At 35.7% G+C, this 25,739-nt stretch overlaps 1 protein-coding gene across 2 annotated transcripts in view; it reads right to left on the minus strand.

Annotated features, from left to right (window-relative positions):
- Positions 1-20,612: 20,612 nt before the first annotated feature.
- The window catches only part of LOC129269571 (TATA element modulatory factor-like), a 60,329-nt gene continuing 55,202 nt past the window's right edge, over positions 20,613-25,739 (minus strand). For both annotated transcript variants that reach the window (XM_054907083.2, XM_054907084.2), the window contains exon 17: positions 20,613-25,458. In XM_054907083.2, coding sequence (XP_054763058.2) covers positions 25,429-25,458 — 30 coding nt within the window. In that variant the 3' untranslated portion in view covers positions 20,613-25,428. The remainder of the gene's footprint in view (positions 25,459-25,739) is intronic.

The following is a 25,739-nucleotide window of genomic DNA, read 5'->3' on the forward strand; positions in this document are numbered from 1 at the left end:
GACGTCATCATCCATTGCGATTAAAGGTAAATTCCAGTTTTGGGAACGATCTCAAAATGACTTTTTACAGAATTTAATATAATGATCACCAAAGTGTCTGTTTGTATGAATAAAAAATATGTGCCAAAGGATTCTGGAAGAAATTGTGTAATTGCTGAGAAATAAGCAAAATAAGCGCGGATTCGGTCACTTCCGTCGGGTCTTTATTCCAGCAATAATAATACACTGTCCCACGTGTGCTTATCTGTGTTGGCGATCTTCAGTGTGATCGTTTTTTAGCTAGATATTATGATTTCACAAAGTTCAGTTTATGTAACTGTACCAGATCTAGATCCACGATGATATATTAATACTTTGCCTTGGTTTTACAGACTTTCTCACGAAATCAGTGTTTTACTGCAACTACGTTCATTTAGCTTTAAGCAATCTATAAGTATGTATTTGTGATACTTTCCGTGGCTGGCTAAGCAGTGTGGATACTTCGTATAGCAAAATGGTATTGCAATTATAATTCATATAATGTTTGTGGGTTCAATTCCTACTGCGTTCTCTTCTACACGCGCGATCCAGTCATTTTGTTTTTTTGTTTTTTTCTATATTTTTTTCCTCTGCTCTATTTCGGGGAATTCAAAACGCAATGTATAAAATTGTTTCTAGAATAAATTATCCAAACATTTTCTTCGTTTTTTCAATCCATTTACAAGATATTCCAATTCTAGACCGACTTATTGACCAATATATTTCTCTTTTTTGTAAATTTCATTTTATTTCCCAAAATAGTGCTGTTATGATAATTGTCGATAATTATCATGGTTGGTATGCAAATGAGGAATCTTGTGACATCACATACTCACTCTTTCTTTTCTATCAATTATATGAAATATGAAGTATCTTAATTTTCTCCTCATTGTAATGTGATACAACTGTTTACTTTTCCAATTATTGCTATTGGCTCAATCTATCATCAATTCAAGAGGGTACCTAAATAATTATTATCAAACCTGTAAAAAAATCATTAATACAATCATGGACCTGGCCACGGTGGATTATCTATTGTTACTGGGGGTGCTGTGACAATGCTCAGCACCCCCAGTAACAATAGACTAATCCTCCGTGGATAGGTCCATGAATACAATTAAAAAAAAAATAGTGAAACTGATACGTCATAAACTCTCTCACTTGCATATCACTGAGCTGTGCATTTAAAAAAACCCGCTAAACTGATGCTTTGGAATAGCGCATCTACATACAAAGGCCTATAGTATGTTTTCAATCTGGGGAATTTTGTCACACAAAAGTATTCATCGAAGATGAACTTGGAATATGAATATTTAGTCCAAGACGTATTCAACTTGACCAGCAGAAGGGGCTAGGATGATATATTTGGGGGATGCGTAGTGTTGGTATATATTTATAAGCAAGCAAGAAATATAAAAATAAAAAAGAGGGAAAGGAGAGAGGGGGCAGTTGTTGTTAACTGCTTTTGCAAAAAAGCAAAAATGGGCACCCCTTCTCTCCCCCCCCCCCCTGACGAAAGCGTGAATGATGATGTGTCGGTCTGACTCATAGGTATATGAATAACGACATTTACGATTAAAATTGTCCGGTTCGCGGAGTTACCTCACGGTAAAGAAATATATTTTCAAAGATTATTGGCGTCTTTTTAAAATCATGATCTTGTTTTTTTATGTATACTGACCAATGTCAAAAAGTTATTCCAAGTCCATGACCCCGTTGGCATTGACATAGATCGCTAGGCCGATCATGTTTATAGAAATTTAAAAAAAATAATAATAATAATGATAAAGAACCATTTTACTCCATCAAAATTTGCAATATTTTCTTTAAAAAGATCATAAATGTTAGATTTACCATATAAGAATGAGAAAACGAACGAAAAAAAAACCGAGGAAAAAGAGCTGGATCGCGCGTGTGGAAGGGCACGTAGTGGGAATCGAACCCACACACATTATAAGACACATAATTGCAATTTCCATTTTGCTATACGAAGTATCTACACTGCATAGCCAGCCATACTGCAGTTCACAAATAGATACTTATAGATTGCTCAATCAATAACAATGCAGGGTGACATCATCCATTCTGAAATGGCCTTCCTTCAAGCGCAGCAGTATATACGTGTCATATTGTTCATGACGAGGTGAATTATATTACTCACACACACACATCCGTCCGTATAGTAGACAGGAGAGGCAATACCGGGGGAGGTCTGTAGGGCCGGGTGGGGGGGGGGGGGGGGACTCAGATTTGGAAAGGGTAGGGGCGTGCGGCCCTTTATCTGAAATCATACCCTACAATGAGGGGCAGATAGCCCTGCATATTTAGTGGGAGTGATTGGGAACTGGAATTTAACATGGTAGTGGCGTACCGTGGGCATGGGGGGGGGGGGGGGGGGGTAGCAAGAATTTTGAGGCACTTAGTGGGCGCGCGAAGAGCGCTCAATTGCCAGGTATACTGACATAATAGAGACATTTAAAGGACTGTGCCATTAAACGGATATGTATCTCACAGTGAGATACATATCCGTAATGTCACAGTAAAATTATCACTGATCAAACAACATGAACAATGCGAGCGCGAAGCGTGAGCTGATATTTTCTAATATTCTTAACAGAAAAAATACATTTTTTTTTTAAAGACCGTTTTTTTTGGAATTCGCGAAGAGCAGACATATCTCACCAGTCCACTAATGCGAACGTAAGCACGGCCTTGAAATGTTTTATATTAAGACCGTGGAAGGGGGCAATCACTTTAAGTATATAGTCATAAAAAAGCATATGTTACTACATAAAACAATAATTGCGAGGAAATAATTTGGTGTATATTGACTTGAAAACGGGATGTTTTAGTACAACGGGATTATATATCTCATTAATCAGACAATGCGAGCACCAGGAATTATATATAACGCCCTAAAGCAAATTGTGTTTCATAAAGTGATGAAAAAATTTCTATTGTAATAAATATAACATAATACGATACAATATACAATAATTTATTCTTCCCCATTACGTTTCTCTTTCTTCTTCTTTTTCTCCTTTTTGGCTAAGGTTTAAAGGGTCAAGAAATACACAACGGTCAAGTTATACAAGGACATGCAGTGGTCCAGCATGTCTAGAAATCCAAGATGGCTTCCAAAATTGGAGTCTAAACACTAGCGTACCTACGGGGGGGGGGGCAGACTGCCCCCCTGACGAGTCACAACCCATGCAAGGGACATATCCCTGCCCCCCTGATGAGTCTTGAAGACCTTTTTTTTTTTTTTCCTTGTCAATTTTTTTCTGGTACGAAATCCTTTATTTATGGTTGAAGACCTTTTTTTTTTTTTGCTTGTCAAATATTTTGGCGGACGAATTTGCCCCCCTGTTGAATATCCTAGGTATGAGTCTAAAAAATGGTTGTTGTATACCTAAAAACTGAGATAGTTTATTTAATATCCGCCTGTGGTTTATGACTATGTTGTCTAACCCTTGGTTTAATGGTCAAAGAATACACTAGGATAGGTTAGAAGGATGATCAATGGTCCTGTGTGTCCAAAACTCCAAGATGGCCTCAAAAAGGAGTAAAAATGGCTGTTGTTACTTAGAAATGGGCATAGTTCATTTGGAATCCTCCCGGGAGATACAATACACTATGGTTTCAAGGATTAAATAATAGTTTTGGATTAGTTAATGGCATGAAGTTGTCGGCAATTATGCCTAAAAACTCAAAGATGACTTTCAAAATGCGTCTAAAACGAGTCCACTTAGAATTAATCATAGTTATGTGAAAAATATTTGTTGTCTATGGTATTGTGGTTTGAAGGCTCAAATAATACTTCGAGACAAGTAACATTGATGATCTTTTTTTCCTTTATTGGTGTTTAACCCATGCTTTAAAGGGTCAAGTAATACATTAAGACAGGTTACAAGGTCAGTCAGTGGTCCAGCATGTCCAAAAATTCAAGATGGCTTCCAAAATTGGAGTCTATAATGGTTGTTACCTAAACACTGACAAAGTTTGTTTAGTATCCGCCTGGGGTATATGATTATGTTATCTAACTCTTTGTTTAATGGTCAAGCAATACGTTACAAGGACAGTCAATGGTCCTGTGTGTCAAAAAATCCAAGATGGCTTCTAAAAAAGGAGTAGAAAATGGGTGTTGTTACTTTGAAAATGGACATAGTTCATTTAGAATCCACCTGGGAGATATGATTTTGGTGACTACACTACGGTTTTAAGGATTGAATAATACATTTGGATTAGTTACAATGGTATGTGTCCATTATGCCTAAAAACTCAAAGATGGCTTCCAAAATGCGTCTATAATGAGTCCATCACTTAAAAATAGTTAGTTATGCAAAAAAATATTTGGTGTCTACGCCATTGTGGTTTGAAAGCTCAAAAAATACATCGGGACAAGTAATAAGAATGGTAAGTTTTATTTTTTGTAAAAAAAAAAAGATCCAAAGCGACTTCTAATATTAAATTACTGCTGTTCCCTATTCATGAAACCTTAGGCATGTTAGGATATTCGTAAGCACTAAAATGACGTGTCTCTAAATTGTGGTACATTTTAGGCGAAAGTGGCATTTTAAAAGTTTTTTCGGGCTTTTACATACACCGTCTAAGTTTATAAATTTTATAACACTTACTTTGATGAACCTTCATAAAAACAATGCCGAGACACCAAAATAATGGCTCTACATAGGATAATGTATGAGGTATTGCCATTTTTTGTATCAATTGTGGCCAACTTGAATGGAATTTTTTAGCCTTCTTCAATTTTTGGACAAAATGGACAACAGCGTTTCCATGTAATTCGTCTTAATCTATATTAGTTGACCCTTGAAATCATGGGAAAGACACGAAACATATATTTAGGAAGACAGCATGCACTTTGCAGCCAATTTAAAAAAAAAAACAGCAACCCATTTTTGAAGCCATCATGATTTGTTTGAGAAACTGCACCACTAACAAACATTGATTATTTTTCCAATGTATTTTCCCTTGGAACTATGATTTTCTATTTCTATCAGTTGGATATTATATGATTTTAGACCAATTCAAATTACAACGTCCATTATAGATGCCATTTTTGATTCTCTGACACACTAACTGACTATCTTGTGAACATGTCCTGATGCATTATTTGCCTTGAAAACGTTTTAATATAAACTTATTTTTACGCTGCAGTAAGCAATCGATGATATACTTTAATTTTTTTGAGTTGATGGTTCAACGACTGCCGTTTTGGACGCCATATTGGATTTCCAGTTACCCTGGACAACTCTCTTTTTTAAACTATAACCTGTCTCAATCGATTTTGTTTAACCCTAAGTTTCATGAAATAGATACTTATACCCTAAAAGTTATAACATATCAAAAATTTAACCTCGGTCAAGATTTGATGTTGGCTTCGCCGTCGCCAAAGTCATTGCCGTCGTCGGAAAAGCGACGTCCATGTTTTGTTTCTGCTATGCAGGCAAGGAAACATGGCGAGCAAGTTGAAGTTTGTTTTATTTACAAGAATATTTTTATGAGGAGGCTGCAGCCTACAAGCTCCGCTTTTTAGCAGCCTCCTCCATTTCCAACCTGTTAAAATGATAATTTCAATTCGTTTTTCGTTTCATTTCGTTTATTTCCATTTTCAACAATTACAGTTTATTTTGCACATTTTAACATATAAATAACAAAACATATTTCAAGTATTTCCTTACAAAAAATTATATTCAAGATTATTACATATCAGGTTGGAAATGGAGGAGGCTGCTAAAAAGCGGAGCTTGTGGAGTGCAGCCTCCTAATAAATATTCTTGTAGTTGCATAGCATATAAAAATCAAAATAACAACTTGAGCATGAACCAGTTAAATTAAAAGGAAATAGGGGAAATTAAAATAGAAAAGGAAATAAGAAAAAGAGAGATTAAAGGTCTCCAGAATCCAACCCCAGCACTCACAGACGGACCTCGCTGATCAACAGGAAAACGAAAGAGATGGACAAGTGTACGTGACATGATAATCATGTTTGATTAAAAAAATACAAGAGTTTGAGTGATGAAGAGTTAAATTCAATGTTTTGGAGAAATTTTTTGAACTTATATTTGAAAGAATTAAGGCTTGGTGATTCTTTGATGTTATTATTAATGGTTCCCCAGAGTCTAGGGCCTTCAAAAGTAAAAATTGATTTTCCAAGGATGGTCCGGGTAGTGGTAAATGGAATTCATCTGATTGACGTGTGGGATATTTGTGAAGAGTTTTGTTTTTGTTAAATGAAGAATTAAATATGAGTGGTAACATATTATTGTTTAACTGATACATGAATTGACCTAAGTTATATTGGTACAGTGTTTTTATTTTTAGAATGTTATTGTTAAAAAACAACTCATCCGTGTGAGATCTCCAGGACAAGTTGAAAATAACACACAATGCCTTCTTTTGTAAAAGCAATATTCTATCAAGGTAGGTTGAGTGTGTATTTCCCCAAACAATTGCTCCATAATTTAAATATGGTAAAATTAATGTTGAATAAAGCATTTTTAATCGTAACTATGACGTTGTGGCGTGCGCCTGTAATTCAAGCTGTGGGGAAGTAACAAATTGATGCAGATGTGGGGAAGTTACAAATTGATGCAGAGGTTCGAGGTTCGAGGTTCGAGGTTCGAGCCCTGGTCACGTCTTTCGGATGGTGACGTTAAAGGTCGGTCCCAGACGTAAATAATCATATCTGATTGATACACGTCTGACAAAACTCAAATACACACACACATGTATTTATAATTATTGTACGAAAAAAATGTAAATGTTGAAAATGATATAAATGAAATGAAATGAAATGATCACAATGCGATTTTGCCAGCATCGCCCTAAAATTATCAAACATTTGGCCCTATTCAATCAGCAGCTGTGAATCTTGACAGCCATCTTGGAATTAAAGAAGGCTGACGAATCAATCGGATGCTTTATGTTTACAACCCTGAGTATTGAAATATAGTATAGACCCTGTTTCGCCCAGCAGAAAGATTGTTTGAATTTAATACATATTTGGAATTTTTTGTATTGCTTATTTGAATTTGTTTTCCATCATAGATTTAAGATACCGTATAAGATGAAACATGTTTATTTTTTATGCAAATTAAGTCCGCGAAGCAGAGTTCTCTGTGCATAACAAAGATACAACGTTGACGAGTCACACTCCATTTTGAAAGGTTTAGGATTCGGACCCTTGTGTCGGCCTCCGCAGTTTGGGGAAAATTTTGATAAACGTGGTTTTATGTCCCGCCAGAAAAGAGTAAGTGTTCTAGAAATCATTCATTCTTTTATATATTTCATATTTGTCATAAGAGTAAGGTAAATTCAATTTATAATGTCACAATTTGCCCGGTTTAGCAACAAGAGCAGGGCGTTAGGTTTTCGGCGCGGTTTCCTGTTTCGGATTTCCGGTTTTCGGTTATTTTATCTAAACTCCTCAAATAAATCTCTCACTTTGATCGATAATCCCTCCTCGGTTTTAGTGAATTTTGATGTGTGAGTGATACCAATGAATAGATCATTTAATTTTCTTTTAAATGATACCCTACATGATACGATTATGGTTCACATGGAGATGCAGTGCCTTGAATTGTGGGTCAAGATCAAAATTCAAAAGTTGCAAAATTACACAATATTGAAAGTCACTGTTCTTTTTTTTCCCGTGGTTATTCGAGTTTCTCAGCGGTTTCTTTTGTTTTCATGCACCTTAACATCAACATTAACATGGAATCAAATTGCGCGTGCACTTGTTAAGGGTATAAAAACACCGGTTTTCCAAAAAAGGTGGTTTTGAAAGACTGGTCAATGGTCAATCGCGGGGTCAAACGTAATTTGGGTGTATGTATTTTTCCAAAGCTTTTTTTTTTAAAGACTAGCCAAACGTGTTTAGTATATGTTTTTTTCCCCCAAAGCTTTTTCCCTGGGGTCATATTCTGGCGACAACTTATTTAGGGGCCAAAATGTGTCAATATAGCCTACTAAAAACTTGTTTAGGGGGTTATTTTGCACGCAGAGAAAAACTCGTTTTGGGGGTGTTTTGAAATAATTTGGTCACGCATGATTGTGTACAACAATACATTTGACTGTCCCCCGGAGAACATCCCGGAATCATACCGTACTATTTTCAAATTCGTTCCGACGGGCCCCCCCTTTTTTAGGGGGGGGGGGGTTGTTGCTGTTGCTAGTCTATCTGTATGTCAGCGGATCCTACCGATGACGTCGTTATTGCACCATGCATTAAGCAGTTAAGTACATGCATTGAATCACTCGATCAGCTGGCCAGCATGGTGGATACTTCGTCTCGCAAATACGGTTTGCTCTTATAGTGTTTTAGGGCTTGAGGGTTCGACTCCCCGGTGGGTTATAAGCACCACATGCACCATCCATGAAATGTCAAAATATCGATTTTGAGGGTTTTTTTTGCAGAAAATGAAAGTGCAAGTTGTACTTTATGGTTCAATTTCTGGGCAGGAAAATCTGTTAGTTTCTGAGATGTGAGGGTCTTGAAGACGATGTCATGACATACACATTTTTGGTAAAATGCGCAAATGTAGTATGACGGACATCTTTGTTCATTTGTTTTCATGATATCTATGAAATTCTTTTTTTAGATGCAATTAAAACCTAAGAAAACATTATTGCAGACTATTCAATGTTCAGTAGCTGATTCTGTACTACCTAAAAATTGATTCTTTTATATACATTGAAGTATCATAAAATATTGCCCTGTTATATATATATATATATATATATTGTAAAAGAAATGGATAAAGAGAACACTGATAGGCGTAGCTTAAATCAAGGTTCCACAGAGCTATCTACCCTTTGGAAAAATGTCTCTGCCGGGAATCGAACCCGGCCCCAAGCTTTGAACGCCGGTGCCTTAACCACTAGACTATAAAACCACTGAATATATATATAGTGGTTTTATATGTATGTGTGTGTATATAATTACATATCAACTCTAGCTTCCAGTCTTTCTTGTTTTTCATACTAAAAGCAGAGATTGTTGGTATTAAAAAAAGAAAAAGCTGGATCGCGCGTGTAGAAGGAACGTAGTGGGATTTGAATCCACAACCTCTATTGAGACTCAAGTGAAAATCAAGCGCATTAACCATTTTGCTATACGAAGTATCCACACTGCTTAGCCAGCCAAATCAACCAGCATATAATTGACCCTCAGTGGCGTAGCTAGGATTTTTTTCCTGGGGGGGGGGGGCACTGGGGGGTCCTTGCTTTTTCAGGGGGGGGGGCACAATTTTTTCCGGTGTGTGTGTGTATGTGTCACAAGGGCGGATCCGACTATCGCCAATAGGGGACGGGGCCCGAAATTATCTTCACCTATATTTTCCCCGATCAGTCACTTCTTAGTTTTATTCTTATAAAACAACATAACATGAAATAATCTCATAAGCCTTATAAAAAGCGCGAGCGCGAAGCGCGAGCGATTTTTTAAAAAAACTTTCATGTATTTTGTCCTGAAAATTTAATATTCTGGGCAATGTTATGTATGATCCTGAACAAGATTCGTATGTAACTAGATGATAACTGCGAACGCCAAGCGCGAGCAGAAATTTATATTAACTGTTCTAGCATTATCGAAAAGGGACCTGTTAAGGACTGCTTACAGTTACCCACGAAGACGGTATATATTTCAATAATGGGAGCGCGAAGCGCTAGCAAAAAATTTATATAGTAACATGAAAGATTTTTTTTGCACGTCTTCCCCTCACGTACATTATTTCATTCACTCCTCTTCCTCTTCTTATTTTCCTTTTCTTTTTTTCTTTTCTTTCTCCTTCTTTTCTGTTTTTCTTTTCTTCTTTCTCCCTTGTTTTCTTTTTTTTGCTCTGCCAATTTTTTTCAGGGGGGGCACCTGGGGGGGCACACCAAATCTCAGGGGGGGGGGGGGGCACGTGCCCCCCGTAGCTCCGCCACTGTTGACCCTTAATACATCTCGATGACTGTGTGAACTACTGTATTGCAACACAGATCAACATTGTCATAATTTATGACGTCATTACATTAAAGTCGCCCTCTACGATGTTCTAAGATAACTATGTCTCATCAGGGCATTCCATAAAATGATCAACCTTTTTATACGTCCGATTCCGACCCCCATTTTTAAACTGACCAAGTCATGGTCCTTTTAGAACATTACAGACTGTCAAAAGAACAAGAAATCAGAGAGAGAAAATTCTATGAAGGTCCCACATAGGGGGTCGAACGTTATTTACGGAATTGCCCGTCAATCGGGGTAAGAAGAAGAAACGATTATCCGGCATTAATTTTATTAGATTCAATTCCTTAATTGAGATAACTGTAAATAATAATTGAAAGTATGAAAACTTTTCAAATTAATTTTAAGTTAAATGAATGAATCAAACGGTTGAAATTTAATAAAAACAAAACAAACAAAAGAATGAAGGAGGTAATTGGGGTAGTTGTCATCCAATTCGTTTCAATCATTTTTTCTTTTGCAGGGGTGATCTCTATTCAAAAATAAAAAATTCAAATGATTTTACAAAACATACAACATTACTGATTGAATTAAAAATGTGACAGTTACATTGTCATGATGACGTATACATAAGTAAAGGCGTGGAGTGAGTTAAAAATATCTCCACATCAATTTTCAGTGAAAAATAACGTATAAAAACAATATCTGTAATAAATTTGGAGAAAGAATCTAACGGTATCAAACTCAGCCTCACTAAGCCTGAAGATCTAGCGGACAGAAGGTCCTCAGTGCACGCGCGCTCTCTATAACATGCAGAATTTCCCTGCATCCGGCCTGCATCACCTTTTTTTTCGCAAACTATATATCAAGGATAAAAATGGAATCGGGTAGAGTTTCCGTGCCCTGGAAATGAACGTTAATACCTGCTTCTATCAGCAGACCATAATTTTATTTACATCCATTGAGTGGGAAATGTGGCACTACTATCAAAACTCAGGAATACAGAGTGCGTATCAATAACAAATTTACACTTTGAAAAAGTCCTGGGAATTGAAAAATATATGTGGATATTTTTTCACATATATTTTTTGGTTTTGGGTTTATCTAACAAATGAAAGTAAAACAAATTGACAGAAAAGTGAGCACTGTCCATTTTTGTAAAGCTCGCAGAAATTGGTTTGCGCAGAAATGCTCATTTTCACGCGGTGTGATCCTTCACCCAGCGTGAAAATGAGCATTTCTGCGCAAAATTAAATGAGCATTTCTGTGCAAAATGAGCATTTCTGCGCAAAATGAGCATTTCTGTGCAAAGTGAGCATTTCTGTGCAAACCAATATAATAATAATAAGAAAGGCGAAAACAAACTGACCGTGCGGAACATTTCTCATACATTTTATTTTTTAAAGCAAATAATAATAAAACCCAAGAATATATGTGAAAAACCGCAATTGGATAATCCATAATTTGGGTGAACGATGCAGGATATTGTTAATTGTCACTATCGTCTCTTAGGGAAATTTGGGGATTTCTTTTATGCAATATCTAGGACCTAACTAGTCTAAAGTCATATGTGTTTTAGGAGAAAATATCAAATGGTTATATATATAGTTCATAATCTTTTTGGGAAATCTGCATTCTTATTATTATTATATTTTTCTTTGTTAATGAATGAAAATTCACCCCAAGATATTGTTAACTGTCACCATTTGCCTTTTACGGGAAAGTTGGGGCACTTATTTTTCATATCACTCGGGGGGGGGGGGGTTATTATTTTTAATTTATTTTTTGCAATGTATTGGAAAGTTTATTTCATGATTGCTTTGCCTCTATAATTGAGTGAAGAAAAGAAAAAAACTGGATTGCGCGTGTAGAATGTACGCAGTGGGATTCGAACCCACAACACTTAAACGAAACTTAAGGGCAATCAATTTGCTATACGAAGTATCCACATTGCATAGCCAGCCGATAGAGCGCAGCATATTGGCTATTCATAATGTCTGTCACATATTGCACCATAAAGATTGAACAACTCACCATAATTTACCTCTATTTCTATGTACAAAAGGTATATCATGGCTGATGTACAGTATAGCGTTGTCAGTTAAATATTTGAGGGGGCAGACTTGCCGTATAAGGCAACTATATTTCTAAAATGATGCGAGCAAGAAATATTTTTTTAACCTTTTAAAAATCTAATTTTGAGCTAAATTTCTACATAATATTCAGAAATTTCACCTTTCCTTTCCCTTTCCTCTTCTTTCCCTTTTCTCCTTTTTTTTCTTGGTCGTGAAAATTTCGGGGTCCATGAAACCAAGACCCCCATGTATACTAGCGGTTAAGGAACAGCTCGAATACCCCCTTATATTATAGTTGTGAATGGATCATTGACAGTCATTAATATATTAGGTCACTTCCTTGTTTGAAGACAAATTATTCCCCCTTCTCTTGAAAAAAAAATCATTTATCGCGAAAAAGCTGGATCGCGCGTGTAGAAATCACGTAGTGGGGATCGAACCCACATCCGCTTAAGTGAGAGTTAAGTGCAATTCCATTTTGCTATACGAAGTATCCACACTGCTTAGCCAGCCAATAGAATAGAGTAAATACTGACTATGATAAACAAGTCTAAATATTGCAACACAGACACTGACGTCATCAACATGTGACGTCACCCATGTGCTGTCGCCCCCTTTGTCATGTCTGTGAACACTGTTAAAACGCAGCATGAAAACTTGATACACCGCTGTTTACTAACATTTTAAACGAGTGTTTAGAATGTTCAATAACCGTTCTTATTTTCTTGAGGATTGAATATATATATATATATAATATATATATATATATATATATATATATATATATATATATATATATATATATATATATATATATATAAACCCCTGAAAAAAGTTTGGAAATCTGAGTTTGGCCATTAATTTCTCCCAACTCCAAATATTATACACAATGCATATTTGACATCATTCAAAAGATCACTTAATTTTCTTTAAAATGATACCATGCTTGTTATGATTATACCATCACAAAAAAGCAGGATTCAAAAGAGTTGGATGAAGTCTGAATTGAAAAGCTGCAAAACGAGCAGAAATAGTCATGAATGGTCAATACATGCAGGACATGATTCTTTTGTCTGTGTGGGGTCTGTGTCAACGGAGATGAAATCCATTCAAATTAAGCCCCTGCTTCTTAATTTTTTATGTTTTGTTGTGGTTTATGTAGTGATGGTTTGTTTGTTTGTTATGTGTTTGCTTGTGCAGAGGTGTGTTTGATTCCATGTTAATGTTGATGTTAAGGTGCATGAAAACAATTAAAAGAAACCGCTGAGAAACTCATTCATCACCACGAAAAAAAGAACAGTGACTTTCAATATTTTGCAACTTTTAAATTTTGACCTTGCCCCACATTTCAAGGCACTACACCTCCATGTGAACCATAATCATATCATATAAAGTATCATTTTAAAGAGAATTAAATGATCTATTTATTGATATTAATTGTACATCATTTACTAAAACCAAGGAGGGATTATCGATCAAAGTCAAAAGAAACCGCTGAGAAACTCACTCATCACAAAGGAAAAAAGAACAGTAACTTTCAATATTGTGTCATTTTGCAACTTTTGAATTTTGACCTTGCCCCACATTTCAAGGCACTACACCTCAATGTGAACCATAATCATATCATGAAGGGTATCATTTTAAAGAAAATCAAATGATCTATTCATTGATATTAATTGTACATCATTTACTAAAACCGAGGAGGGATTATCGATCAAAGTCAGATTTCCAAACTTTTTTTTGAGGAGTTTATATATATATATATATATATATATATATATATATATATATATATATATATATATAAACTTTGTTGTTTAATATGATTTTAAATACTGTTAAAACAGCGTTTTACTGTGTATCATACGGGGGCATATGATAAAAACAAAACACTATAAATAGCTCTTTGTGTCAATATATTTTTATTTTATATTCTAAAAAAAAAAAAATGGATGGATACATGGATTACAAGTCCAGTGGCGTAGCTACGGGGGGGGGGGGGGGGGGGGGGCCTGGGGGGGGGCACGTGCCCCCCCTGAGATTTGGTGTGCCCCCAGGTGCCCCCCCTGAAAAAATTGGCAGAGCAAAACAAAAAAAGTAGAAAGAAGAAAAGAAAAAAGGAAAAGAAGAAAAAAAAAGAAAAGGAAAATAAGAGGAGGAAGACGAGTGAATGAAACAATGTGAAGGGAAGACTTGCAAAAAAACAAATCTTTCATGTTACTATATAAAACTTTAGCTTGCGCTTAGTGCCAGAATTGCCTGTTCGATGAGATTCATATCTTGCTCACTAATAGGCTGATATGGAGCAAGTTTTGAAGTCAATATACAAAAAATATTTTAGCTCGGACATCGAGCTTTCATCAATTTTTTTTTCATTAACAAATTTAAGTGCAACAAAATACATGAAAGTAACCACCAAAAAAATCGCTCGCGCTTCGCGCTCGCACTTTTTATAATATAAGGCTTATGAGATTATTTCATGTTTATGTTGTTTTACAAGAATAAAACTAAGAAGTGATTGATCGGGGGAAATATAGGTGAAGATTATTTCGGGCCCCGTCCCCTATTGGCGAAAGTCGGATCCGCCCTTGTGATACATACACACACAACGGAAAAAATGGTGCCCCCCCCTGAAAAAGCAAGGACCCCCCAGTGCCCCCCCAGGAAAAAAATCCTAGCTACGCCACTGATTACAACCACAACTATGGAAAGCCAGCAACTTATAAGATGCATATGTTTGTTTATCTTTATTTTCTAGAAAATACATTCAATGCTGTGCAAATATCCGATAGGAATAATTATGACAATGAAGGATTTCCACATAGTTGAGGTTGATTGGATCAATCACAATTCTTGAAAAAAGGGGCCCATAAATCCTTAAATTCCAGCAAATCCCTAAAATGGAGGGGTGGGGGGGGGGGGGGCTCATGTTCATGTACCTTGCAATGTTGAAAAAGAAGGGTATACATTGGGCATACGAATTATCGATCCCCCATATGAGTTTTCATATTTGTTTATTTCATGAAATGAAAAAAAAAGCGAAGAGGAAGAGAAAAGAATGAAAGAGTGTCTAAATGAGAAGTTATGCTTGAAAACATATAGGCCTACCTATATAATTTAAATAGAGATGAGCTCTCCTTTAAATCGTCTAATTGCGCCCCCCTAATCAAAGTAAACCGCCGCATCCATATTGAAAACAAATACTGAATGAATATAATGCCCACTGTTATTACATGTATTTTAATGTCCCGCTCCTCCCCCCCCCCCAAAAAAAAGAAATAAAAATAATCCGAATGATAAGTGAATAGATAAATATAAAAATGATAAAAAGCTGGATCGCGCGTGCGGGAAGGGACGTAGTGGGAATCGAACCCACAACTCTTATGCGACAAATAAGGGCAATACCACTATGCGATACGAAGTATCCACACTGCTTAGCCAGCCGAACGCAATTACGAAAATACGGATATCAAACTTGGCATCCGGTGTCGACATAGATCTCAACTGTGACGTGGATGACGTCACTAGATATCCTTGTAAAAGAAGGTCAGATCCTTGTTGAATCGGAATAGCCAAATATTCTTTGAATATTTAAGTTTTCCGTGGATACAATGAATAGCTGGACCTTCTCTTTCGGGGACTTCTTTTCCTCCTTGGAAAAGGAAACGAACACATCAAAATATATTTGTAAGAGTCCCCTTTTTCATAATCTGATCGGTTTTTTTTCCTTCTTGATTTTCCAGTCTTTTTTTGGCCATTCTAACAGTTTTATTCACACAAATTTGTGTTTATGTTGTAATTCTTTGAATTTTATAAAATGATCCCCCACATTAATTGTTTCTCTATACGTTTCCCAGTAGGCCTATTGGTAGATCTGGATGTTTTTTAATGAAATGTGGAAATGAGGAACCAGTTCTTTCTCTTTTTCTCATTTGCTTTCCAGCACCCGCAGCCCCCGCCCACCCCCTATTTTCAAAACCGTTCTGCGGCCCCTAATTAACTTGAACTTACATACCATCAAATTGAGCAATAATCGGGGAAATTTTTAATATTACTTCTTTTTCTCAAGTATGAAAAATACTCCACACATCTTCCTCACTAAACCTAAAATTAATGATAAGTCTTCTTGTAATTGAATAATAACTGTTTCACTGTCATGACTGTCTTATCTTTCTCGGGGTCCTCTTAGATAAGTGTTCATATTCCTCGACTAATGTTAATTACTTGAACAAATAAAAGCAGGCAGTCAGATGGATCTGTGATTGCGACATATCCAAGATGGCGGAACCGAGATATAATATCTTATTTGTTTGGCGGATGGAGCGGGTCGCTAGCTTGGTGATGTGGTTACTTCGCTTCTAACTGTTCTGTCTGCTTGGGCTGTCAATGGATTATACCGTGGGGATCGATCCCATGTAAGAGCCTATCGCGCTACCTAGTACCCATTTTTATTTTTTTAATGATCAATTTATGTTATTTTTTAAAAGAGAAAATGATGTAAATTTTATACTAAGAGTAAGTGATAGAGATTTAATAAAGAAATAAGAAAAAAAAAATCATGTTGGCTATAGAACCCCCCCCTTCCCACACAAAAAACCCTTAAATTATAGTTTGAGATATCAAGTTCCCTCTCTAGATTTGTCTCTATTTTCTCCTTGATATGTATTTTTATACCCCTTTTCATCAACCTCAAAACTCTAGCTTTGTTTTTTTTCTCCAACCAGTTAGAGATTGCCATTCTGCTTTTGTTGTAATTTGTGCCGTTACATTTTTGGTATCCAAACGCTCTACCTTAAATTAATTTTTTCTCTCTCTCAGATTCTCATTTCACTCTCACCTTTATTCACTTCTCTTCCTCTCGCTCTCTCTCTCTTTATATTCCCCTCTCTGCATCTCTGGGCCCCGTCTTACAAAGAGTTACGATTGATCCAATCAATGCTTTATTATTGTTATGTTCAGTGCATGTTTAGTTATCATAAATTTTCCAGTCATTATTATGTGTTTAGCTTTTAACATTGATAAATCATGTATTCATTTTCTTGTGCTCGATTGTCCATTATAGAAACATGTATTTACTTTGACATTTTACTTTTTAATGTTCACATTTACTATTACCATGTATGCACCGCTTTGTTCGAATTACCGACAGATATTTCATGTTGTATGTTATTGATGTTTTTGAGAACGGTATATAATATATTCTTTTCATATATATTGTTCGTTAAACCATAGAGCTATAGCTCCATGGTTAAACACTGGTTTTAAAACCTTTACTATGTCAATTGTATATTATATTCCACACGGCCCCAATGGAAATCAGTCTGTGAACTGTTTGGGCTTTTTAACCGTGTATAAATAAAATCAATCTTATCTTGTTTTATCTTATCTCAACTGTATGGAAATTCGTCCATGCCATATTTTTTCTACAAAAATGTTGCACAATCTTCGTAGTAAAAAAAGAGAATCACACTGTATCTTCAAGAGAACGATGAATGTATGAATATATACATCATATTTAGAAAATATTTTGAACAAATTTGCATTTTAGATGTTGCTGGCCATCCATAATTGTGATTGATCGGATCAATCGCAACTCTTCGTAAGATGGGGCCCAGTTCTCTCTCTAGCCACCTTTCAAAACCTCTACAACGCGACATTAGAGTCCGGTAACACAAAAGTTAACGATTAATCATAGACTCTATTTTCTAGATTGATTGTACATTATAATCAATGAAATCAATCATAGAAAACTGTTTTACATTCATTGCTAAGCTTTGTGATACAGGCCCTATAGATCTGCTTTTCGTGTGCAAATTTCTTTACGCGACACCCGCACCATAATTAAATCCCGTTTTCATGAATGTACGTCTGGTAATCAAATATGCCCCCTGAGCCGGCGGCGAGCCTCTACTATGACAGCTGGCTGGAGATATTCGAAATGCAGGGCCCACAACAGATTATGACATGGATAAGTGGTTTTTCAAACAAATCGAGTACATATTGAGTGAGGAAAAACTTACTGAATTAAGGCTTAGATATAGATCATTACAGTCCATCGAATCGATATTGCATTTAATGTGGATTATTGGTGGATCACTGGCAATTGATTCCATGGGTCAGATCACCTCTCCAGCCGAAACCATTTCGCATGCGTTGATATGTACACATCGTATGCAATAGGCCTATGCATTGTGTGCTAGAGGAATATCGTTTGTGTAGGAGTAAACAAAAGAAACAAGTGGAATGCCTCTGGCGGTCTCACCTGCATCACGCGATTCAATATAGCAGCAGTGCTGACTTTGAAAACTACTGTAACTCGCACAAGATGTTCAGTGATACTTGGTTACTCTTATGTCCACGTTTTATGAACTAGACCAATACACTTACAGAGATAATGATGGTAATTCAACAAATACCCCCAACATGGCAAAGTTCATTGACCTTACATGACCTTTGACCTTGAACATGTGACCTACAACTCTCACAGGATGTTCAGTGATACTTGATTACTCTTATGTCCAAGTTTCATGAGTGAGATCCATAAACTTTCAAAGTTATGATGGTAATTCAACAGATACCCCCATTATGACCAACGTTCATTGACCTTGGTCATGTGACCTGAAATGCGCACATGATGTTCAGTGGTACTTAATTACTCTTATGTCCAAGTTTTATGAACTAGACCAATATACTTTCAAAGTTATGATGGTAATTCAACAAATACCCCCAATTTGGCCAAAGTTCATTGACCTTTGACCTTAATCATGTGACCTGAAACTTGCACAGGATGTTCAGTGATACTTGATTACTATTATGTCCAAGTTACATGAATCAGATCCATAAATTTTCAAAGTTATGATGGTAATTCAACAGATACCCCCAATTCGGCCAAAGTTCATTGACCCTAAATGACATTTGACCTTGGTCATGTGACGTAAAACTCATGCAGGATGTTCAGTGATACTTGATTAACCTTATGTCCAAGTTTCATGAACTAGGTCCATATATTTTCTAAGTTATGCTGACATTTCAAAAACTTAACCTTAGGTTAAGATTTTGATGTTGATTCCCCCAACATGGTCTAAGTTCATTGACCCTAAATGACCTTTGACCTTGGTCATGTGACATGAAACTCAGGAAGGATGTTCAGTATTTTTACTTGATTAACCTTATGGCGAAGTTTCATGAACTAGGTCCATATACTTTCTTAAGTTATGCTGTCATTTCAAAAACTTAACCTTCGGTTAAGATTTGGTGTTGACGCCGCCGCCGCCGTCGGAAAAGCGGCGCCTATAGTCTCACTCTGCTATGCAGGTGAGACAAAAACCCCTCAAAATCGACTGAAGTTCAGACGTATTTGCGGGTTTTTTTCTTTTGTATACTCCTACATAAACGGTATGCCTCTAGCACACAATGTAATGGGCATTATGTCTTACTTTCCCCAGAAATGGGGATAAGATTCAAATTCCAGGGGGGACCACTTCCATTGATGAGTGGATACCAGGCACGACCACGGGGTTTCGAAAAGAACCCTAAACTGTTAACAAGTATTTGGCTTGTGAAATCCTACAAGTATTGGAAATATATCCTTTTTTCAGTATTTTAAACATCGTCTTTGACACCCTTATAACGTTACATAGACCTATACGTAACGTACTTGCCCACTCTGTCCCCTTTTACGGGTGGTCGCGCCTGGTATCCACCCGTCAAAGGAAGTGGCCCCCGGGCGGCCTCTCGAGCTCTGGGAGGAACCAAATGTGGCTCTGGAAAGTCGTCCTAAATCGGATGATATCGCTGTTACCATAGTAGCAACCAGAATTTTGCACACGAAACGCATATTGAATGTTTCCGTTGCAGATGCGAAACGAAAAAAAAATCTCATGTCACACAATTTGCATTGCAGGACAGAGTTTTACGACCATGACGACGGGCCCAAAAAGTATCTTCCAAAATCAACTACCGTCGTAAATAAGCGTTCGCGTTCTCCAACGAAAGGTCGGGTCTCTCTCTCTCTTCTCAACTATTTCCCACATTCTTCCTCCTTCAATTTTTTGTTGCTTATTTCCCCCAATTCTTCTCTAATCTTCTGTTGCGAGTTCGTGCTCTCTCTCCTTTTAGGTATTTTCTCTCCTTTTTCTTTTTTTTAAAGGAATGTGTTGATTGAATCTGAAAAAGTTTCATTCATGAAAAGAAATGAAAGCCACAATAATAATGAAATCCTGGGAGCACTTCATGAAAGGGCTTGTCGGACTAGTCCCGTTTTATCCAAAAGTTACCATAGGAACTGTGCTTCTCCGCCAATCAAAATCAAAGAAAGTTGTCAGATTTGACAATTTGTTGACGAAATATGTTGATGAAGTGCTTCCCAGAAGTGGGCAAGTTCAGCAATTTCAAGCAAGGTTAACTTTATTCATGTTCATGTAATTACCCAAGATTACGTAGACTTAATTTGATTTCTTACAATGAGAGATGAGTATTAAAAAGAGTCACTTTTTTTTTCTTACCTTTTAAAAACTACAAGGCAAAATGTTGTCCAAGGAAAGCGATTAAAGTTTCTTCAGAATTTACATTTTTTTTTTACTAATCACATTAGATAGAAACCTAGCCTCTTATTAAAGGGTAGACAAGATTGATTTCTGGGGCCCGTTTCATAAAGGACTTGCAACTGTTGTAACTTTGCCATTATGGCAAATACCATGGCAACAGGGCTCAGCAGCCAATCAGAATCAAGGTTACCATGGTAGTTGCCATAATGGCAAAGCTACAACAGTTGCAAGTCCTTTATGACACAGGCCCCTGATTCTCCATTGAATAACATTGACAACCGACAAACAATTGATTAAAAATACAAATAGTCATTTTCAATCACAGAAGAATTTCTTTTACATTAAAAATATACTACGATATGTTCTTATAATCACAATGCTTATGTCAATAAATTACTGAACTTTGATCTGACACAAGTACATGTAATATGAATGCAATTGGAAACCATGGCATCAAACATTGTGGAATTTGTAATGTTCTGTTCATACACTTTAAGGGGCATTTAATGAAACAAATAGACAGTGAATTTCAGAGACTATTGTTACAAGCTACGGAAATCCTAGTTTCTGATTGGCTAAGACCAAATTCATTAGTGAAAATCAACAAAACCCTTCCAAAGTCTTGAAATTAAAATCATTCAACAGGCAAATCACATTCATTCTAACATTATATTTCGTGACAGGCGGGGCTGAAATCATAGATTTAAGGATGATTGCTTTAACCTGTAACTGGCTTGTGACTTTGATGAGAAAATGGATACTTAAATTTCAGTATGATAATGGACATAATAACATACATGGCATGCAAATCTCGAAATAAATCAGCCATACACTGTACACCTAAACAGATCTTAAGCTTACATGAAATAATATCTACATCAAAACATTGTATCACTGAAATAACATAATAGAAAAATACTACAACCATACCTAGTTAGACCTCATAGCAAGCGATATTGCTTTGAATATTGCCAAATGAAATGTAAGCCAAAGATACTATAAATCATATTTGATAGAAGACATGATAGCTCAGCAAGTAGAGCAGTGGTTTTAAAATCCGTGAACCCGGGTTCTATTCCCACCTGGTGTGCTAGTGCCCTTTAGTAAGGCATTAATCCTGATTACCAGATCCCTCGGAGAGGACCTTAAGCCGCCGCTCCCCTGGCTGCTTGCTTACAAGCATTCATGAATTCTTAGCAATCAGATAAAAAAAAAAGATCACTAAACCATACAATGATATAAAGGAACATTTAAGACTAATAAACATGTCATTCAATATGTTTGCCGGGCCCACTGGAAATCTCTTCATAGCTGAAGAATCAAGCCTGGGTAAACAAACGATGTCATAGGCCTGAATTCTCAACTCGAGTTTAACTTAAATTCTAGTCTGAATTTGTGAGTTTAACTATGGATAGCCAAATGCAACATAAATGTTCAATAAATCAGCTCATTTGGCACCCGTATCACTCATACCTGTCTGGGAATATAACTATAATAAATTTTTTCCTCATTAAAGCATGAGGAAAGACCACAGTTAACATAAGAAATATAATATGACGTAAACAACATCGGTTGGACTGGCAATATATACAACTATTATTCCATCAGGGCTTCGCCCCTTCTGCGGAAAAAATAGTAATTGCCATACCAATTCCCACTATACTTTCTCAAAGCCTGATATTTTTGTACATTATACTTTTCAGATAATATGAATTTGAAATGAGTTCTATACAAGAAAAAAAGAACGAACATGATGTCTTATCCAATCTAATTATATTCCAAGTGGAAATACACATAGATAGTTTGACACAAGTGATGTCACTGTAAGCTTTCCAATAGTTCACCTTCAAAGGATGGGATATTATCAAAGGGACTTAAGCAGCAAATCTGAAATAAATGTATAAGGGTATCCAATATTATTTATCATATACAGTACAATGGAAAATATAGCCTTTTTCAATAATATCGGACTGTTAATTTCACCAGTGTTTAAAGTTTGTAATTGGATATTCCAATATCAACTATTATCATTTCCTTTCACTAAGGCTAGCTTTTACCCACAGGTGTAAATAAACAGTGAATACACTTCATCTTCATGGGCATATGGCTTCTTTACATTCCTAAAATTCACCTCTTCATAACTAAAAGCAAAACGGTAGTAAAAGTAGAGATTAATATCAAAGGATCTGCCAGTCTTTCCATCATGCAAATCAGTGATTAAGCTCTGAGACAGGATACTGAACTCTTAATTCCATGCTGCATTACCATTTGGCAAGCTATTATAGTAAATTGCAAAGTCCTTCAGACAGGAGTACAAGCCACAGGCATGTAGGTTCTTACTCATTTGTAAAAGTATGAAAGAAAATTACTTTTTTACTAGCAATAAAACATGTTCACCAGCCAGGAAGCAGGATTACAGTGAAATAAATCCAACACTGAAATGTGAAAGAAAAAAAAAGTCCTCTACGGTTTGTACTACAGTATAAACGTAATAATATAATATGAATCAGAAGTGCATGTAAAATCACTTCTCAAATTCATGGAATGAGGCTGCATTGCCCCCAAATACATGTAATGTGTATTGCTGGCAATGCATTCATTACATAAAATAGAACAATCTAAATTCATTAAAAAAATCTCAATTTTATGTTGCTGTGTTATATGCAAATAAATAAATTGAACAGAAATCTCGGCATATTTTTCACTGATGCAAGGTGCTAATGCATCTACAGACAAACTTTGTGATGAACATAGCTGACACAATAATGTTCAACAAAATAAAATTGCCAATTTAAAGTGCATTTAAAGATCACACAAGAGATAATCCTTCTTCATATCAAATTTTAGACAGAGATTTATCATGATATACATATATTTAATTTTTTATACAGAGTATACAAAAAAGCTTGAATAGTAATTATCATACAAAAATGGACGATAATTTGATATAAATACTACAATTAAAAGAAGTATATGACCCTATCATAACATCTCTTGGAAGAAACTCATAATCAAGTCGTTGTACAAAGTAAGAATTACCAAAATTCATTGGAAATAAACCCATAATAATTCAATAATACATGTACATCACTACTACACATGGAATTTCACATTGCTAATTTACTGAATATCTTTGAATAGCAGTGATCTAAAAATAATAAAAGTTCTGCAAATATATCTTTCTTTCTATTCATTTAAAATTCTGCTCAAATTGCACAAATCATCAGATATTCAACTCTCAAGAAAATTTTCTGAAGCCATGCATCTTGTTTAACGATACTCAATTACTCAAAGCATTGTTTGATCATCTTATATTCCTCAAATTGGCAACACTAATACTTATTCTTATTGTTAAACTTTCCTTTTATACTTTAATGTATACATCAGAAATAAGAGATTGAAAAAAATTATGTAGAAGTTCCCAATTTGCCAATTTTAGTTGAGAGGCAGTGATTTGACATTACCCTCGGTTGCCAATTTAAGGATTTTAGTGACTACGTTCCTTGAAGTAGTTTTTGGTACTGAGATAGATATATTGAGGTATCAAAAATGAGCGCAGTATACGCACACTTTTTTTTTTTCTGGTGTGTCTTGTCCGATTCTTTTGGCTTTGCATCAAGAGTTATTGGGCCAAGCCATGATAATGTGTTTAATGTGTCCTTCATGACATCAGTCTTAAGGGATGTTGCAAGAAAATACTTGAAATCAATTGCAAATTCAAATTTACAATTGATATATCAATCATAACTTAAGCAAACTGATTATCATTGCTTGATGCAAGAAGCAGACTGGCAACCAAGTGCAAAATGGCAAATTATTGCCAGATTTATCATTGATTTTGAACCCAAACTTGACTTGCGATTAATTGCAGGTTTCTTGCAATGTCTCCATTAGTCTCATGTTTATATTACCAAATGACTCGATACTTTCTGAAAATGATGAGTAAGAGAGGATACTGAAGCAGCACTTATTAATTTTCTTCAAAATATAGTAAAGATGTACACATTTTGAATTCAAACAATCAAAATAACATTCATCAAGCAATCTTTTTTTAGATCACTCCTTTTGAATGGCACATCATACATGTACTTGCAAAATGGCAGATAGTTGTATCATATTTTTTTAAACAAAAAAGGAGTAACATACCACTCTGGTAGATTATCTAATTAGTCTAAAAACGAATAATCTGATTATTTTGAACTTTGTTCAAGCCTGAATGAATGTGATACCATCATCACCATCAATCATCACCATCATCTCACCATCATCATATCATCACCATCTCATCATCATCATATCATCATCATCATCATCATCACAATAAACCATCGTCACTTCCAACAAGAAGTTATTCATACTATAGATACAGTAACTGTTTTTATTAATCCTCCAATTACAAATTAAAATTCTTTAGTCTAATTTTCAAATTTCAAAGAAATAGGAAATAATAGTACATACCTCATATTGAAAATGATGACTAGGTTAAATGATCACAAAATCATGCTAAAAAAGTTATAAATATGTAACATATATATCTAGTAAAAAAAATGAAGAGAGATGCCTAAAAACCATCATGCATTCCAAACATCACAGTGGGTCAAGTAACGCAGCAGATCCAGGAATCATTCACTACAAAAGACAGAAATCAAAGTCTTCTTAAACCCAAAAGATAACTTCCAAAGAGCCTCCTATGGATATCCTTAACAGGCAGTTTAGATGTCAGCATGTAGTACACATGAAATCCAATTCCTCTTCAAAAATGAAAAGCAGGATGGGTCTTGATATAACTTCATATCAGAAACCAATGTTTCCCATATTACGTTGATCCTCGGATTAAATCCTCAATCTGGGGAAAGAGAAACAAAAGGCTATCAGGGCCCCATCTTACAAAGAGTTATGATTGATCCAATCAATCATAACTCTATGGAAATCTAACAGTGTCATAATTTTTTCTACAGGAAATTTGCACAATGTCTTTTGTAAACAAAGAAGCACAGCGAATTTTCAAGAATACAATGAATGCATGAATATACATCATAGAAAATATTTTGAACAAACATATATTTTAGATGTTGACGTTGCTGGCCATCCATAGTTGTGATCGATCAAATCAATCGCAACTCTTTG

The sequence above is a fragment of the Lytechinus pictus genome, chromosome 10 (assembly GCF_037042905.1).
Source record: "Lytechinus pictus isolate F3 Inbred chromosome 10, Lp3.0, whole genome shotgun sequence".
Lineage (NCBI taxonomy): Eukaryota > Metazoa > Echinodermata > Echinoidea > Temnopleuroida > Toxopneustidae > Lytechinus > Lytechinus pictus.